Genomic DNA, 19,459 nt, shown 5'->3' on the forward strand with positions numbered 1-19,459 from the left:
AGTTCAATTTTAAAAATCATTTAAATCAATTTTAGAGAATCTGGGATCTGGCATGTACAAATCTGTGGTGTCTTGTAAATCCATGGAGCCTGGTTATAGTTGTATGCATGACTCATTCATTCATTTATTCATTCATTTATTCACTACCTGCACCAGCAGACTGCATGGATCTTTGGGCTATAGGTCAATAAATACAATAAATGAAGTAATATAATTGCACCATAACATCTCTTGGTTAAAGTAAAGAAATTACGCCATGCAGCATAAATCCTGCCCTCAGTGTATGAAGTGCTGACCTCTGCACTGCAGTTACCAGTCTTTAACACCGGGGGTCAGTCTGCACCTTTTAGTCAGTCAAAAGATGATTTGCTTAATGAGTCAGAGTTTGCTTAAAGAAAAAAAAAACATACATACATTTTCTGATGTTAAAGACTTGGAGTCTTATTCACTGGTGAATCAGTGTGTTTGGGTTTATGTCTCATGTCTCAGTCACAGAATTTACAATGTGAGGTGGCATCTACAGTGTAATGAATAAAACTTACAGGGTGAAGTTTGACCAACTCCACACTCCACACACTCCTACACTTGTTTGGAACATGAATTTTGCTTTTGTCTCCTTTTCTTTGACAGTTAAAAATCTGGCAATCATGGGAAGAGAAAGGGAAACAGATGACATGTAATAATGCCTCACAGCCAGACACTGACCAAAGAGAGGTTCCACTTATCCAGATGATTTAATCCTTCTCAGGAAAATAAGCCATTTATTTTACTGTTAGTATACACAAAAACTGATATACTCTAAATTACACAATCGATGTCCAGATGCATGTAAATCAAGCTGTGACTCTGAGTCTGACTGCCCATTAAACTTCTTGTTTGTTTGTATGTTCTCCAGCTGTTACCAGCTCCTCCATCTCTTCTGAGGGCTATGGGGCAACAGTGTCCATTAAACACAAGCTTAGATGAACAGATAAATAACATCAGTGATGACTTCATTTGTTTTAGGTGTATGACAGAGAGTCAGTGTGCACAATGGACACTAAAGAAGCTTTGAACCGCACATGACTGATGTTGACCACCATGATTTTGAATGATCAAATTCAGATGGAAAAAGGACTTGCAGAGCTGGACACCTGAGGGCAGAGTGCAAGTCATTATTACATCACTTTATTCAGTTGTCACACCAAGTATCTTACTGAAGGAACTGATTTCAATCAATCTGTGCAGAAACACTGATTAAGGATCATAAGGATGCTGAACAGTGGAGCGCGCAACGCCTCTGCCAAAGAAAAGGTTAATTGACCAACACAGACTGTTCACATCAAAACGCCATCAGTACCTATGATGACGACCACGGAGACGCACAACCTCGCAGAACAGTGCGACTGGTTCAGCGAGGGGAACCGAACGGAGCCGCGCGTAACCGGGCGGCTGGACGCTGCCAGCTGCCTTTTTCTATCCATAGTGCCCAATGAACAGGCAGTCCCGGCGCTCATATGCGTTTCTGTGCTGCTGACTCTCTTCTCACTTCTGATTAACGGGCTCATCCTGTTCGGGCTCGGATGGTCCGAGGACCTCTCCTGGGAACCGCGTAGTGCTTTTCTTAAGAATCTGATTTTGAGCGACCTCGTGCAGACCGTCACCTTCGGCCCCGCGGTTATCCGCTCATTGGTCCAACGCCGGACGATGGAGTTCAGCGCCTGGTGTTACATCCAGTACTTTGCGGGGACTACCAGCATTTTCGTCAGTCTTGTCACCATCACCTGTATGGCGCTGGAGCGGTACTTGTACGTGTGCCACGCCATCCACTATCTGGTCGTTCTCACTCAGGTGCGTCTGCGGCTAAGCCTGAGCTTCATTTGGGTCTACTCCATCTCCATCGGTATCGTCAACATGGTGTTGTTGCACACGGGCGCAGGGCAAAAGAATGACCAGGTCACCAGGGGGCTACTGTGCGAGCCGGACATGGTGGAGCAGCACATGGGCTACCCCCGTGCCGCAGCTGTTTTTCGCAAACTCGCAGGCTCATGTACCCTGCTGCTGTGCCTGCTGGTCCATGCCTTCTCTTACCTGAGGATGTACCGGGATGCGTGCAACGCAGTGGTACCGTTCAACGCGGACAACGTCACAGCGCGCAAAACTGTGCTGTTTTACTGCGGCATGCTGTTCCTGCAGCTGCTGCCGCTGCTGCTTAAAGTCGCGTCGGACGCGCTGTGGGAGGTTGGCGGGACCGTGGCTATGATGGCACGCTCCTCTCAGTTTCAGGGCGTGACGAAGCCTGCTCCCTCTGTCACGGCGGTCGTGCTCCACGTGTCCCTGCTGGTGATGCTCATTGTCCCGCCGTGCATTAACCCGCTGGTGTACGGGCTGAGGAACGCGGACACGAGGCGGGCGCTGCGCAGCCTGCTCCGGTGGTTGTGGGACGCGGGTGTGCGCGGAGTGGAGTGGATGCGAGTCAGAGACGTTATGCATCGAAACCCGGCTCAGGAGGCGTAGCACGAAGTCAGTGTTTTACAGAAATGCAAGTAAATACGAAGAGACAAACTTTATGACTCAGACACTGGGACTAAAATGAACATGCACAACAAAAGCAAACATAAAAACGGTGTCCTGTCTTTTCTGGTCATTCTTTTTGTTTTGTACTGGGTGGGTTTAGCAAAGGAGGGAGACTGACGCATTAACTTTGTTTCCCCATTTGACTCGATGGAACCACAACATTTTCTATCCTAAAATCTCGCCGCTGCTCTGCTTGTCACTCAGGTCATTTTAACTTGTGATGTCACCGTTATGGTTGACAGCCAAAGCTGTGCTCAGGTGAAGTGAACTGCACCCTCACTATATCAGTGCTTTTAAGTGCTCCATCAGATTGGATATGAAGGGCATGCTAACTGCCATCTTCAGGTATCTCCATGGGGTTCGAGGTCCATTCAAGGACAGAGACTTGTCTTGGCTGAATACCTCTGGTCAGTACTGTGCTGAAAGATATGGACTGGTGAATGTTCTGGATCCCTGTGACTCCAGAGGAAACCACTGTTGAAACTGTGTGTGTCTCCCTTTGTGGCAGACACACATAACACACTACCACTGCCCTGCTGTCAAGACTGAGGTCTCCAAATTGTCATAGCACTGTATACAAATAGTCAAAGAACTGTACTTTTGTATTCTATTTTCAAAAACCTTTTGGGGAATCCAAACGGATACAGAAAGAACATTTTTCATTTTTAATTAATAATTGATTTCAATGTATTAGTATTGTGTATCTGGCTATTTTAAACTGTAGGCCAGGACTTAAATGTAAAATATGTAATGGGTCAAAATAAGCCATTATCATTAAGTGACTTAACACCAGGTTGGAAATCAATGTTTTACTATGCTCTCTGATTGAAAGTTTTAAAGCCTGTTTCCCCTCAGATGTGAGCTTTGTTGCACTTGTAACCACACCCTGAGGTGGTGTCACACAGTCCTGGAGTGCATCAGTACCTCACTGCTGCAGGGTGAGAAGTTAAACCACTGGAGGTCAGCAAAGACAAGATTTTTAAGTGATGTTAAGTCACTCATTTATTTGTCAGTTTCTTGATTTCCACAGATGTCTACTATAAATTGTCAGTGCTTTAATCATGGTCATAAAATACATATTGTTTTATTGTCCCTTTGATCATATGATAATTTGATCACAGGACCAGTGTAAATTTAATGTCACTTTATTCATAGTCAGCCACGAGTAAATATGTGTTCTTGATTTCACGTGAATCCTTTGCTTTATAACCCTCTGTTTTTGGCCGTTTGTTATGGAAATGTCCTCTTTGTAGCTGAGTAACCAGACATGAATTGCTATTTATTCAACATTTTCAATGATGGTTGATATTGTTTCAGTGTTGAGTTTTACAGTGTAACATTAATCCTCAACTAAAGTGATAACTGTGATTAAAATTCAATGTTGAAGCAATTTGTCATTGGGTGAGAGGGTGCACTGTACAGATTGCCAGTCTATTGCAGGGCTGACACACAGAGACAAACAACCTGTTCACACTCACATTCAGCACAAACAAAAATCTGTTGCCATGGGGGCAAAACCAGTGCTGCTGTTTATTCTAAAAATGCCCATCCCACAACAGTACCTACATCATGACAGAAAAATGATGTCTTGATGCCTTAATGGCTGAACTGCCCATTTGAACAAATGTTTCAAAGTGATCCAGCTCAGTCAGTGTACATCTCACTAATAATAGTGGGAATGACTTGCTGAAGGGAAAGAATGCACACAGTCCTGTACTTGCACGACACATTAAGAATTTCAAAAGAGAACTACAGGACTTCCTCTTCCAGGTGTCACTTCTATGAAATATTACACAGTTCAAAGCCCTCAATAATAATGTAGTTCCCTTTGATTCCACGCATACAAAAAAAAAAGAGGAAAAGATCATTCTGAATGTACTATCAACTAACAGAATAATCAATGCTGACACTGAGAGTGGAAAAATATAACACTTCACTCTGGGATTGATACAAGAGTCTCCTGCTGCAACCATGTTTCATACAAATTATATTTATCTACTACGAATACATTTTGATGGAAATGAATAACACCCAGATTACATTGTTTTAAATGCAGTTATTAGTCCAATGTAAAAAAAAAACAAACAACAAAACAAAGTGGGACAAACTGAGGGGCCAAAATGTACAGACCAAATGGAAACCCACCGTGGTGTCACCCATTAGTCTGTGGACCATTTTGAGTCAAGCAGTTTTGGTCATTGTCATCTTTTTGGGTAGAGATAAGAACAGGTGAAAAGAAAAGAGGAAAGTAATGTTTTTCACAGTGGACAGGCTTTGTCCATGATTGTCTGAAAGCAGTTCACCATGCAGTTGGTCCAGCACCAGACCAGTCCATTCCTAAGGGTCAAGGTGCAGCACGGACACACCAACCAAGAGGGAAACCACTGTTTTTCCTTACACATTACACCAATGCATGAACATCACAGTCATCAAATGTGTGCTGTTGAACAAAATTTCCAACCCTGTTTTCTGACCCATAGATATAAATGCAGATGTCACTGCCACAGAGCATGATTGGACATTCATTGCCTATAAGTGTATCATGCAGTGCACCAGTGTGGAGGCATCTGCATTGGTCAAGTTTCTCCACTCACTTATTCAGGGTTATTCTTAAATTTGTCACCTTCCTGTTTACCTTACAGAATTTGCACTTGCAATGCATTGGTTATGTTTAGGCACTCACAGTATTTGTTCAGGTCTAAGGCAAGACTGTGGTCTCAGTTAAAAATGGAAAATTAAATTAAAACTTGGTTTTGTTGCGTAAAATGAACCAAGTTCTGCACTTTGTCCACCTCCTTGTTGCCCACCACCTACTGTCAAGTAGGTATACGGTTGACTCGTCACATCTTGACGTCACTTTTTAATACACAGGGTACCGGTTTAGTGTCATGTTTCAACATGAAAGGTAGTCTGATAGACTTCCAATCTTCTCTGCTGCATTGAAAGTTGACATGTGAGTCAAGCAGACCACAGCCCATTGTCTGCTGACGTATATTGGGCAAGTGTCATGTTTAAAGGGCCTGGGGTCACAGGAGGAGGACCCAAATGCAGACCAGACAAGCAAGGAGCAGAAAAAGGGTAGGTTTAACAACAAAGGGAGCTATCTTACAGTCTTCAAGAAGATAAAGTCCTGTATTGGAAATTCTCATATGATTCATGACAATTGTGATTTATTAATAATCTTGACCATTTGTGTTGTACTTGAACAAATGTGCCTTATGAAATATAATATGCTTAGTACTTTTCCACGTCAGTAAACTGACAGGGCACCTCGCCCCATCAAGGACAAGGGCTGGTACAGGGCTGCATAGTTGTGTAATCTCTGACACTTTTCTCTCAGGGCTACACTGTTGTGTAGTCTCCAGAAGATGTTTTCCTTTTCATCTCCGGACGCAACCTTGTTTCTTTTGCATTTAATCCATAATCTATTGTACTCTGTATCCATTGTGTGTCTCATGCTTGAGGAGTGCAGTGGGTCCGTTAAACCTACAGAAAGACAACCGTTGACTCTGTGCTTTATTCAACAGAAGATTCCCATAACAGCAGCAATTAACTGGTTATATGATTTAATAATATATTGTATGATAGTATTTTTTTTTTAAAACTGCTGCTGCTATAAATGTGTCCAATGAGAATAATGAGGGTGAAATAAAATAAATAAATAATAGGTCTCATTGATTTTTGTCAGAACAGGTTAAACTACTCTGACATACAAGATGCCCTGTCATCCCACCATTTCACTCCTTGGTGTCAATAGCCAGTAGTGGCCACAATCATGTATTCACTCTGTTACTACTACTTGCTTGTCATCACTTTGCTCATATGCCTGTAGGGATTCATGTAGTTGAAGAATGTGAAGATGTTAAGTGAAACCAGATGTTGCACTTTAATTTTTATCCTTCTGTGCCTCTTTTATATTATATTACATTTTTTAATCTTTTGTCTATTCTTCACTGTTGTTTTGTTCTTGCTGCTGTAATGAGTGAATTTTCCTCAAGTGGGATAAATGAAGTCTATCTGATTTTATGTTCTGTGCTATCACTGAGCACATACCATCTTTTAGCACATGGTCAGCTCATGTCTGACCAGTCCCATCAGACCAGCCCAGCCCTAACCAATTTGGTGCCCTAGGCAAGATTTTAGGTGGCACCCCCTTTGCATCACAATAAATTCCACTGGCAATTTATATACACTCATACAAGAAACTGAATAGCTTTGTCTTTGACATTTTCTTTTATTTTAAGAAAACAAGTTAACAAGAAGTAGAATAAATTAGAAATAAATAAATATGAAAAAAAGCAAGTGACATAAAACAGATTATAAATACAATATAAACACAAAATAAGATATTAAAGAAACCAGTACTGACACAACAACTTACAAGTATGTAGTTAATGATGTGCACTTTAACACTGAGTTAAACACACTTTAGACAATATGTACTGTAACAACACACAACTAGGCTAACAACTATGATATATAAAGGGGTGGAAAAGGAATATCATTTTGAGCAGGGCAAACGTTAGCTAACACCTGCTGAATAGATCTAATCTAATCAAACATCATTCTCTCGACTTAGTGAGATTTTTGTAACATTTCCAAAATACAACATTTCTGGCAGTCTGCTGTTGTTTGTTGCTGTTTACCCGTTATTCATTCCCTAACTGCTCCTTTCATTTGAAGATTGGTGAAAAGAAGGTGAATCCACAATCCATTCTACTGTGCCTTTGTGGATGAGCAAGCCAAACAACCCAAACAGGTTTAGTGCATTCCTGTAAGTCAGAGTACTGCACCCTTTTGATCATTTTCCTTTTTGATATATCACCATCATTTTGGGTACTGTATGTAACAAGTGTCGATTGGTAAACCAAGGTAAACACATTTCACTGTGTTTTATATTTGTAGCAGAACAGTGTTAAAGCATCTATGCAGAACTGCTGTGAAACTTAAAATGTGAAAATGTCAGAAAAGGATAGGCCTGCTGTAATTGAATCTAATTAAAAAGGGAACAAGGAAGTCACATTCTTCACAATGTCAGTAAATGCTTTGTTAGTATTTATTTCTAAGCTGGTGTTTGAGAACAGGTATAAAAGAATGAGGAAGTCCCGAGCAAAATAGAGAAGTCACAGTCTCACACAGTCAAACAGGTACAGACTCATACGGACTCCACCTTAACATCTTAAGCAAGCAGCAGCCATCGTGGTAAGTTTTGTTTAGAGCTTTCTAGAGCTTTGTTAAGCACACTACATCTGCAATGCCATATTAACAACCTGGGAATCATATTGTAGAGATCTACTAACTACACATGCATTGGGTTTTCAGAAATACTTATTTAAGTCCAGGTTTTGTTGTCTTGCAGTATCAATGGATCCTGGTTTGTTCCTGAATCAGCCTGACAGTCCACAGGCGGTGGGCTCTCTGTCAGGGATCTCGACTCAGAGCTGCTCAGAGAACAACCTGAAGTTTATCTGTGAGTTTAAGCCCGGGCCTGGTCCATCACCAGGTGGCGATGAGGATTGCAATGCAGATATGGATTGTGAGTTGGTGTCAGTCATCCTCCCTGCGCAGTGTAGCATCTACCAGCTGCGGCTGCGCATCTGCATGCAGGTAAGCACATGCATGCTGGATGGTCTACTACTCAAATTTGTATTTAAAATTTGATTTCTTTTGTGTACTTTCTGAGGGCTTTCCACATATTTTTTCAACATACAGTACAGTATACACATTCATAACTGGTTCTTGCAATTCAGTACATTCTGGAGCACCTTACATATAAATACTTTGTTACTTGAATATTTACCAAGGCATCTATATTGTCATTTGTATTTGTTTGGTGGTATTACAGGTAGTTGGGAGTTTGGAATGGAGAAAGGACAGGATCAGGAAAAGTTTGAAATGCTAGCTCAAAATGGCCGTGTTGTTTGGTCCACCACTTTAGGCCAAACTTAATGTCTCAACAATAACTGGATGGATTAAAATTTGGTATAAGTATCATGGTGCCCAGAGGATAAACCCCAATGACTTTGCTGATCCCCTTACTTTTTTTTTTTTTTTTTAAAGTAAGCCTTTATTTGATAGTGACATGCAGTAAATGTATGACCAGATAGATCAGGGGTCGAACCAGGGACTCACTGTTCAGTACAGTTCAGTAGTGCTTTTAATCTAGCACTACCACAAGGTTCATATTTGTGTGTTTTTAGTGAAATGTCCTGTTAACTATTAAATGGATTTCTATGAAATTTGGCACAGATTTGGTACATGTCCTCCTCAAATACTTGCAAAACTAAATTTAATTCTCATCAGACTCAGCTGTACTTTAGCTTTGAGTACTGCTATGCCATGCTATCTGTATTCTTTTTAACAACCTCACAGAGTTGCTAATGTGAGTATAAACTTATGTTTTTATTTAAGCATATTATCAAGCGCATCAACATCATCAACATCATCATACATTTGTCTCTATGTCTTCAGGTCCAGGAAAAAAACTGTCATCCAGATCCACTTGCAATACTTGACCCAGAGAAATACACTCTGCTCTATGCCAGGGGGGGTGACTGGTATGAGGCCTACGATGACTGTCAGGTTATCAGGACGTTAGACATTCCATGGTCACGTGATGACACTGGGCGCCTGTCAGCACACATAGTGGTAAAACCTCTGGTGGCAGTTGATTCAGAGGAGAAGAGGAAACAGCAGCAGTGTCTGGCTTACCTGATTGGACACAACCTGGAGAAAGAAGCGTCTGACAGACTTGGTGAGCTCACATTTACCCGCAGAAAACTGGCATTTCCGAGAAGACAAGAGCTAAAAAATCGGGATGACAAGCTGTATGCCACAGAGCCTTGGATAACATCTGCCCCTCTTCCAACTGACCTACAGGACTGGCTAAACAGAAAGCTTCCTGTCACCCTCCATTACATGAGCAAGATCAGCTTCAGCGTACAGGTTGATTTTAGTGCAACTCCAAATGTTCTGCTAAAAGTTTTTAAAAGGGTGATAACAGACCAGGGGCTTGACTATGATGCTTCTGATAGTCTGGTGTTAAAAGTCTCAGGGAGGGAGGAGTTTTTATCTGGAGACTACCCCCTCAGTGATTTCCTCTGGGTTCGACACTGCTTGAAAACAAATCAAGACTTCCACCTCTCTGTGATACCTGAGTCGCAGCTCTCAGAGGAGACTGTCAAGTTTGTGGATTGGCCACTCGTTGATGGTTTCAGTGGCCAGTTCAGTTCCCATGATGATCTCCGCCTTGAAGGGAAGGATGTGGACGACATCTTCATGATATCCCTGTGGGACTGCAACAGAAAACTCAGAGTCAAATTGCTTGGCTTTGACATCCCAAATCTTCCAAGCAAATGCCCTCAGTTTGTTTATGTCGAAGCCTCTATACTTTATGGTAACAAGGTTCTCTCTTCAGTGTCCTCTGTTCCCAAGGCCTTCGCAGATGAAGTACTGTGGAATGAATGGCTGGAATTTGATGTTCTCCTCAGGGATCTGCCGCGTGGAGCCAAGCTGGGTTTCACTATCAATGCGAGTAGTGGTGAAATGTTCCCAATTACCAAAGACTCAGGGGAGGGGAAGGTGCTCTACTTTGTTAATCTTCTCCTCATAGATCACAGGTCAGTTTTTTGTATCAAGTACAGCTCTGTGATGTATTCAGCAGTGTCTTTTTAGTATTAATGTCAAAAAAGGAAAAACATGGTAACGCAAAATCCCCTTTAGATTTAACTGAATGTTTATTTTCTACTGTATGTCTTACAAGATATGAGGGCAGAAATTCAGAAAAAAGTGTATGTATACATTTAGTTTCTGCATGATTCTCCCTCATTAATTCACAAGTTATATAAGAGTTGCTCTTTAAGTAAATTTCTCACATTAAGCTTATTCACCTTCAGTCACATCCTCCTCACCCTCTTCCTCCTTACTGTTATAATAACTAATTCCTGGCAAATGTTTTCAAATTGTGCATTCTTGTTATTACGAAACACTCAACACTTGTTTATCCCTACAGGTCTGTCCTTAGCCAGGGCCCCCACACTCTGCACATGTGGTCCTACCCTGACCTTGAGGAGGAGGCAATCACCTACCAGGCAGACAAGCTGTCCTCTGCCACTAACCCTGACATAGCTGACTCCATGGCTATCAGCTTCCTTCTAGACCGCTACAGCTTCCCTGTGGCTCTCCCAAATAGCTTTAGTCCCTCTGAATGTTCTGGCAGTGCCACCTCCAGCCTCTCTCCAACCAAATCTACTATCTCCTCTCATGTACCTTCAGACACATCCTCCTCCTCACCCTCTTCCACCTTATCCAGCACAGACACTTCCTTCCTTCAGGGCCCATCGACTGACACTGTAACTCTCAGATCCCCATCCCCAGTCTTTAGCACCAACAGAGCTTGCCTGAAAAGGTTCCGGGAGGAGAGCATCCGCTACGCCTCCAACCTACCCCAGTACCTGCGCAGTGTTGACTGGATGAACCGCAAGGTGGTTGAGGATGTCCACTGGCTATTGGGAAACTGGGATGCTGGGGATCTGGATGTAACAGTGGCCCTGGAGCTGTTAAGCATGGACTTTGCTGATGAGATGGTCAGGAGACTTGCAGTCCAGAGATTAGAAAGCCTCTCCAATGATGATGTATTGAGGTATTTGCTGCAGCTGGTGCAGGTATGTGTTTGTGTCAACACAGATCAAAACTGTACACTGCTGATCTGGAAAAAAACCAACATAAAAAACAAACAAACAACAAAAAAAAAAACATGACATATGAGAGGAGGAACTGTGAAAATAACAAAATATGTAAATGCACGTTTCTGTTACACACAACTATTAGCGTAGGTTTATATTCACACCTATAATATCTAAATTAAATAAATAATAACAGAAAAACATTACACACATTATTTGTAACATAATTCAATAATTTATAACAATCAATAATAATCAACAACTCAGCTCAAAAAGAGGCCTATAAGCAAGTAAGCTCTCTGTTCCTGCTCAGCACACAGGCAGTTTATACTGAAGTGGCAGATGTACCAACTGTAGAAGTTAATAAATTATTATGTTTTACAATAATGGATCTTTCATTTCAGTCAGACAAAGGGGGCTTATAATTTATTACCAGTGACTATTGATTTTTCAGGTTAAAAAATGACAACTGTCACTGTCACATTTTATCAGCTTCAGCTGGTTAACACTAGCATTAACTTTTGAGCTAGTTGGAAACACATCTCTTTTTAATGCTTCTAGATGACTCACATTAAAATGACAACTCTGTTGAAGGAGCCTTAAATGTGCACTTTAGTCAATGCAGTATCCCCACCAGTTAATGAGCCACAGAAAAGCAGTGTAGAGCTAGTTAGTCCTGGACTACATACCTGTTTGTAATTTCAAACTTTATTCAATTTCATGGTTTCAATTATTAAGACAAGGAATATTCTTCAGGATGAGGAATATATGATGTAGTTATTCATCCCCCAAACCCAGTAAGCAGGACAGAGCTGCTAATGTTAGCTTTCTAGGACAGGCCTTACATTCATAGAACTGGCTTCCACACAATGTGGGGATACTTATGGTGGATGTGTTTGACATTAATGTAACTTGGTACTGTATAAACTGGTGCAGCTAGTTAATGACATGCTAACCCATGGACTCAGCCCAAGCTAATTAGCCAGGCATCTTGATGACTGAACCTAACATTAAAGCAGATAAGGCCATTGTTTGCACCATTCCTTACACTTTAGAGCTTAGTTTTTGGTTGTAGAAAAGCCTCCTGTATCGTTGGGGAGACTTTCTTGTAGAGGGTCTGATATATATGTAAAATAATGTCATGGACCTATAACTATAGACCATTATGTTGTGTTCAGAGTACATTTTCAAAAATAAATCTGCATTTAAATCAAAATCCTGGTAGTATGTCAGGACAACAATACAGGGCCTCTGATACAAAACAAAATAAAGATGTCATTCTATTGTGTGCATTGCTCTTCACAGATAGTTGTGTACACTAATCCACAGTAAACAAGTTCTTTATCTGCAATCAGAGAACATGAAGAAAGGGTTATATTGCATGGTGTTATATTGTGGAGGTCTTGTTCGTTGCCTGGGCAATTCTGGGCAGTGGATTTGACCTTCTCTATGTGGGTGCAAAAACATTCAAAGAACATCAATAGATTTAAGCATTTGAGCTTTTTTTCAGTCTTGCTTACAGTTTTGCTCTGTCCTCTTTATTCATACAGACCCTTAAAGTGGAACCTTACCACGACAGTTTCCTTGCTCGGTACCTCATCCAAAGAGCTCTGCGGGTGAGTCAGGCAGCACCCTATTATTCAGTGTACACAGTAAATATAGTATCAAACTCAAGATTAGTATAAGGATCTCAGTGGTTTTCCATTTAGCCATTTTTGTTCAAGAATATTTCTGATAATTTTTCCTCTGTTGTTGTGTCATTTTTTTTTTGGTAGTGGGCTTTATTAACCTCTTGTTTAAAGCAGCGTGTTACTGAAAAGCTTGTGATTGGAATACATTTCATGTTTGCTGACAGATTATAATGCATATATTGATTACTGTTACTGGTCACAGTCACTATATGTTAGTGATAAAAAAATATTCAGTTGCATGATCATGTTGCCTTTATCTTTTAACCCTAAATGATGACAACATCATTTTGGTCTTACTACACCATGCTCACAAACAAATGGTCTCAGCGGAGCAGGTCTAACTCTATGTCAAAATTGCATGTCAGAATGGATTCCTTTGATGTCTGTAACAGACATGAACTCATTTTAACAGTGAATATTTTCTATTTTTTCTCCCTGTGAAATTAAGGGTCACTACTTTGTCTGGGAGGTTCACATGAGCAAAAGTGTGAAAGTCTGACTGCAGTAAAATGTGGTGATTTTTCCTTACAGAGCAAGCGAATCGGCCACTTCTTCTTCTGGTATGTCCGCAGTGAAGTGGCAGGGTGTCCATACTTTCGCCAGCGCATGGCTGTGATTCTGGAGGCCTACCTGCTGGGCTGTGGCCAGGCCATGCTTAACAGCTTCATCCAGCAGGTCCAGGCTGTGGAAGCCTTACAGGAGGTCGCTGTAATGATTAAGAAGCTCTACCCTGACAAGACTGACCTCCCTCCTACAGGTGGGACACAACTAAGAAAGATATTTCTCTGGATTAGTATGCTGTAGTTATACTTTACAGAATTATAGAATCAAGTCAAAATGAGTATTGTTAGATACTGAGCGTTACATTTTAAATAATTAAGTGATGACACAAAAGTGATGTCCCCTTGGTGATTGAATGTTACATTTCTATAAAATGTAAATAGATTCATGTGAGGAATCAGAATTTTTTAAAAGGATCAAAATCAGTGCAGTTATGTGGTGTAGGAGCTAAGAATATTAGTTTAAGTTACTGCGATGCCTAACCTAGGAGAGACCCAGCTGATGTGCTCACCTTTGCTGTTGCCATAAATACTGTGTTGCATTCCATAAAAAAAAAAAGACAGAGGTAAGTATAATATGTCACTTTTGGCTAAAAGGACCCCAGAGCAGACACTAAGTACGCCACGTACACAAAGTCCAAGTATAGAGTCTTTAATGATTACTCAAATGGTAAAGATGAATTGAGGAATGATTGAGGATAAGGTGGAGCCGGTCTGGTGGGCCTTGAAGGGGGGTTGAAGGTCTGGATCCAGGGAAGAGCAGCAGGGTTGGGGGAGCCAGAGTGGAGAGGCAGAGAGAGAGAAGCCTGAGCTTGAGGTGGTTGGGGTGAACAACAACCATTGGAGCAGCTGGTGAATACTGTGGAGAGATCACAATTAGCAAAAGGGCACTAGACACTAGAAGACTACACTAGAAACATTTTCATTAGAAACTGGCCAAGAAGTTTACCACATGGTAGAGCAGAACTATCTGACGAGGAGTGGAGGTCAAGCCAGGGTTCATACATTGCTGCTAATGAGTCCATGAGGAACAGGTGTGTCAGGACTCTGCCAATGAGACACACAGAGACACACAGCGGAGGAGACACAAGGGGAGGAGACTGGGAAAAAATTAGATATTACAACATTACAGTCATGATCTTCATTGCATGAAACCCACATCTTTGTATTGGGAATACACTGAACATGATTTTTTTTCCCCTAGTAGCCATGTGTCATATTTTTTCCTTTCATCACATGGCAATAATCCATACACAGATGCATTTTGTTTCATCACACTCACCATTCACTTCTTCAATAGCATTTTGCTCGTACATTTAACCTGGCTTTGATATTCTTATATTGTTTTCCTTGTTAAGCTTAGGTTTTCCACCTTTTTACAACCTGTCCAGTTTTACATGATGTGCTCTAGCAGTGAATTTAGCCACCTCAATACTGAATAGACTAATTCACTTAAATGTATCTTCTTGTTTGGATTTTGCTGTTGTTTTAGCTCCTCTCAGGCTTCAAGAGCTTCTTAGAGACTGTAATCTGCCAAATGAATTCCTGTTGCCCTTTGATCCCCGCATCAAAGTTGGAAGGATCCTGGTAAGCCCTGGCAGTTTTATCATATCCTTAATATATTCAGTCTCCCATGTATGGTTCACACCTAATTAACTTGAAATTCCCTTTTGACCATATAAAGTGGTGACCATATGCATTATTTACATGTTGTTTATGACACTGACTTCTAGTTCCAACATGAGAATTTTTGTCATTCTTAAACCTCATCAGTTGATTTTTTGGTCAAATAGGGCAGCACAACATGCTGTAAACACTACGCTGACATACTGTCACCTTATAAAGTTGAAATGACTAATGCGTCAACAACTGGTTCCCAGTTTACACATCCAGCAGGCTCGGAGCAAAATTAGAATTAATTTGCAGTGTGTGAAAATAATGGCCTGAGACAAGAGCATTAGAACAGGCTAAAGAAATACAGTACACAATGTAACAACATTTTTTCCCCACTATCTAAAATAGTGGAAAAAGTTTGGTTAAGGTGATGTTCAGGATGAATTTGCAAACAGAAAACTGAGCCCTATAATTGAATGAAGTCTGTCCGAAGATAACTTCCCTTTGTGTCCCTCTTGTTCAGTTGGACAAATGTAAGGTGATGGCCTCTAAGAAGAAACCTCTGTGGCTGGAGTTCTCTCCCATGCCGTCGCCCACCTCTGCTACACCTGTCGGAGTAATCTTCAAACAAGGGGATGACCTCAGACAGGACATGCTGGTCATTCAGGTGGGGGAGATTTTTTTTAAAGTACTTATCTTATTTATGAGTAATCTTACGTTGGTTTTGTGTAGGTGAATGTATCTGACCTTTGGGTAGAGTGACACCTGAGTATATGTAACTTCCTATTCAGACATTGGTGGTGATGGACTCTATCTGGCAGGAGAAATCTCTGGACCTTAACCTTGTTCCCTATGGCTGCATCTCCACAGGACACAACATAGGTACCAATATCAACAGTATCTTCTTTTCAGAGAACTCAATATTAAAATATTTAAGAAATTATGGACCTGTAAATAAAGCATTACCTTGATTTATTTTGTCCAGCTAGAAATGATCGAATTCAAGGCTGGGGGATCTTTTGTTTGTTATGTTAAAGGATGGCAAAGTCTGCTGAGATATAACTGAGACATTAACTGTGCAAGAACATATACAGTTAATGTACAACCTCTGTAAAATGTTTTGTGAATAATCTGGTGCTTCACAAATGAAGAGCTCTTATAACATGGATTCTCAGTATCCAGGATACAACCAGGGTCCCTAATGTAAAGTGGCATGAAAAATAAACTCTTAGTGAATTCCTCTCAACAGGTATGATTGAAATTGTGAGGAATGCGGCGACCATCGCTGCAGTCCAGAGGAGCCACAGAGGAACAGCTGGAGCCTTCAGAAACGATGCTCTGTTTGAGTGGCTCAAGTCCAAGTGTCCTCTCCAGGAAATTGTAAGTAATGTGTAAAACACATGATTCACATGACATGATTCAAGCAGGTTTTATACTTCTTATTTAAGAGGTGCAGTTTAAGTGCTCATCAGTGGGTCACATCAGCCTGTGCAGCAGAGGTGCTCATTTGACTGTGCTTATACAGCTTATACATAAAATATTATACATGTTCATAATTGTAGTATAGGCAACAACTGCATGAGAGCAGTTCATGTTCTTCCATGACAATATGTTATTAGACTGCTGTAATCTCATCTGACTACAGCACTACAAGACTGTGGAGAGGTTTGTGAAGTCCTGTGCTGGTTACTGTGTGGCCACGTATGTACTGGGTATAGGAGATCGACATAATGACAACATCATGATCACAGACCAAGGTATGCATCACAGATCCTTGCTCACATCACGCAGGCTAGTGATTCAATGTATTCACTGAGTAAAACTATCTGCATTTATGCACCTTTAATATAATTATAATATATATTATAATTAATAATTTATATATATATATATATATATATATATATATATATATATATAATATATATATATATATATATATATATATATAATTATAATTATAATAATATGACAACATGATTAGAATGATCATGTAATATTCCTGAGACAGTGACAGACTGATGGAAAAGATGAATGAATGGGCAGAACACTGATTTATGAAAGCAGATGTTTTGATTGATGGTAAATGGACAATATTTATATAGTGCTTTTCTTGTCATATTGACCACTCAATATGCTTCACACTACAGGTCACATTCACCCATTCACATACAAACACTAACACAGCGCTTGCTCAGTGAATTCAGTGCTCTAACATACACACATACATTAACATTCTGATGAACAGAATATATTTTAATGTTGTTGTATTACCTGGGCCTCCTAGGGAACCTGTTTCACATCGACTTTGGTCACATCCTGGGTAACAGGAAACACTTTCTTGGTGTGAACAGGGAGCGTGCACCATTCGTCCTCACACCTGACTTCCTTTATGTCATGGGCAGGGTCAAAGGTCGCAACAGCCTCTATTTTCAGCGGTTCAGGGTAAGAGGATCTGATTATGTATGTAGGTGTTTGTTTTTATGTAACTGGTAACTATAGCCTGTTGTGACTAAACCTGTCTGATGCCCAGGAGCCCCAAGATCTCTGGTTTCTACTGACAATGAAAATCTGAAATGGGTTACAATGATGTTACTTTTTTCCCTTTTTTTAATGCTTAGTAATTTCATAAAACAGTGAGGCACTGTAGTTCTTAGCAAACCTTACTCAAACAGAAGAAGGAAATAGTGCAGCTGTTGGGGACTATTTTAAGTTCTGGCAGTTTATGGAATTGAGACAAAAGAAACTACAGTGTGTGTGTGTGTGTGTGTGTGTGTGTGTGTGTGGCTCATAATAATGAAGAAACTTTCTCCATGAACTGAACATCACAAAATACATAGTTCTATGCTTAAAGTTGCTATATGTAAGTGTTTTCTATTGCTACCTAACACTAGCATTGACAGCTGTTTACTTCCCAAGAGCATTGAGAAGACAGGAGGTTAAAATAGGCTCTCTTGGCAGTGCTACTTACTCATCCTATCATGTTGGACTGAGAGCAGACTGGACACTACAGTAACGAACTACCACAAAGTGATATCACCAGATACAGCAGGCTGGGGATAACCGGTTAACATTCTAACTTTAGTAGAAGAAAAAGAGTGATAGAAATAAAAGCAAAAGCAACATTTCTTCTAGACTTGTAAGTAAGCTGTTAATGCTAATGTTGACTATGTAGTGATATCAAAAACATACATATAGCACCTCATTTATGTGGACCTGTGATTATTAGATAGATGTGGTTTGACAGAAAATCCAAACCTTTAAAAAAAAAAAAAAAAAAAAAAAAAAACTTGATGTACATGAAAACATGGGTTTATTATTTATTTTGCATTGATTCAAGAAATGAGAAAAGAAATCATTCATTCATCCATTTTTAGTATCAGATATTCTTCACTAATGGATGTGATGGGATGTGACTGAATGTGAATCCACCATGCACGTGTATTATTTTTGCCCTAATTTCCCAATGTTTTGTTTCTGCTTTCTCTTGCCTGTCCTGCCTACTACTATTAGGACACTTGCACCCAAGCATACCTCTCTCTGCGCTCCCACTCTCGTCTGCTGGTCACTCTTTTCTCCCTCATGCTGCTGACTGGCATCCCAGAGCTGAGCGCTGCAGAGGACATGCGTTACCTGAGGGAGGCGCTCCAAGAGGATCAGGGTGAGGCAGAGGCCAGGGAGCATTTCCTCCAGCAAATCTCTGTGTGTGAGCAGCTGGGCTGGACTGTGCAGGCCAACTGGTGGATCCACATGGTGGCAGGCATCAAGTAGAGTATTTTGCTCTGTTGTGCTTCAGCTCCAGAGGAGGTGAACTGATGGCTGCTGACATGAAACATTGATTATTACTGTTATATTTGCATTGTGTGGCTTCCTGAGCATGGACTCAGTTCAAAAAAATGAACTGCGACCTGGAGTGGGATGGAAAATGGTGTCATGGTAACCAATAACATTTAACATTTGTCATCTATACATTGTTAACAGATGTAATGTGCAGTTTACTTTATGCCTGAAATAACACTCAAATCAGATGCAACTCCTGCAGTGATCTGCACTGTATACCTAACCAGCCTGTTTTATGAGTCATCACTTTCCACAAGAAAGTTTTGTGTCATTTTACAGTAATTAAACAATAATAAAGTTCAGTTATTGAAATATTTGGACTGAAAGAACATTTCATTGCTGACAGAATATATCTGTGATGGTACGAGATCAAACAGTTAGAATCAAACTGAAAATAAAGAGTTTATATAAAACATCATGTTGCTGGTCACATATCTGAGCTGATCAGCTCTACAGTGACTGATTCTGAATAAGCCTGACTCTTCTCAAACAAGCCTGCTGTTCCATGTGTTTT

The 19,459-nt window shown here is 40.6% G+C and overlaps 2 protein-coding genes across 2 annotated transcripts; both read left to right on the top strand.

Annotated features, from left to right (window-relative positions):
- The first annotated feature begins 1,344 nt into the window (after positions 1-1,344).
- On the top strand, positions 1,345-2,496 carry LOC108884573 (olfactory receptor 14I1). The gene has a single exon (XM_018678545.1). The coding sequence runs from the start codon at positions 1,345-1,347 to the stop codon at positions 2,494-2,496; it is 1,152 nt and encodes a 383-aa protein (XP_018534061.1).
- Positions 2,497-7,661: 5,165 nt separating this feature from the next.
- Positions 7,662-19,259, top strand: si:rp71-17i16.5 (phosphatidylinositol 4,5-bisphosphate 3-kinase catalytic subunit gamma isoform). The gene is made up of 13 exons (XM_018678831.2): positions 7,662-7,758; positions 7,916-8,163; positions 9,028-10,175; positions 10,568-11,219; positions 12,791-12,856; positions 13,463-13,688; positions 14,984-15,078; positions 15,629-15,772; positions 15,897-15,987; positions 16,355-16,485; positions 16,751-16,862; positions 17,393-17,550; positions 18,619-19,259. Exons 2-13 carry the CDS (start codon positions 7,921-7,923, stop codon positions 18,874-18,876), a joined length of 3,324 nt encoding a protein of 1,107 aa, XP_018534347.1. The 5' UTR covers positions 7,662-7,758; positions 7,916-7,920; the 3' UTR covers positions 18,877-19,259.
- Positions 19,260-19,459: the final 200 nt, after the last annotated feature.

The sequence above is a fragment of the Lates calcarifer genome, linkage group LG6 (assembly GCF_001640805.2).
Source record: "Lates calcarifer isolate ASB-BC8 linkage group LG6, TLL_Latcal_v3, whole genome shotgun sequence".
NCBI lineage: Eukaryota > Metazoa > Chordata > Actinopteri > Centropomidae > Lates > Lates calcarifer.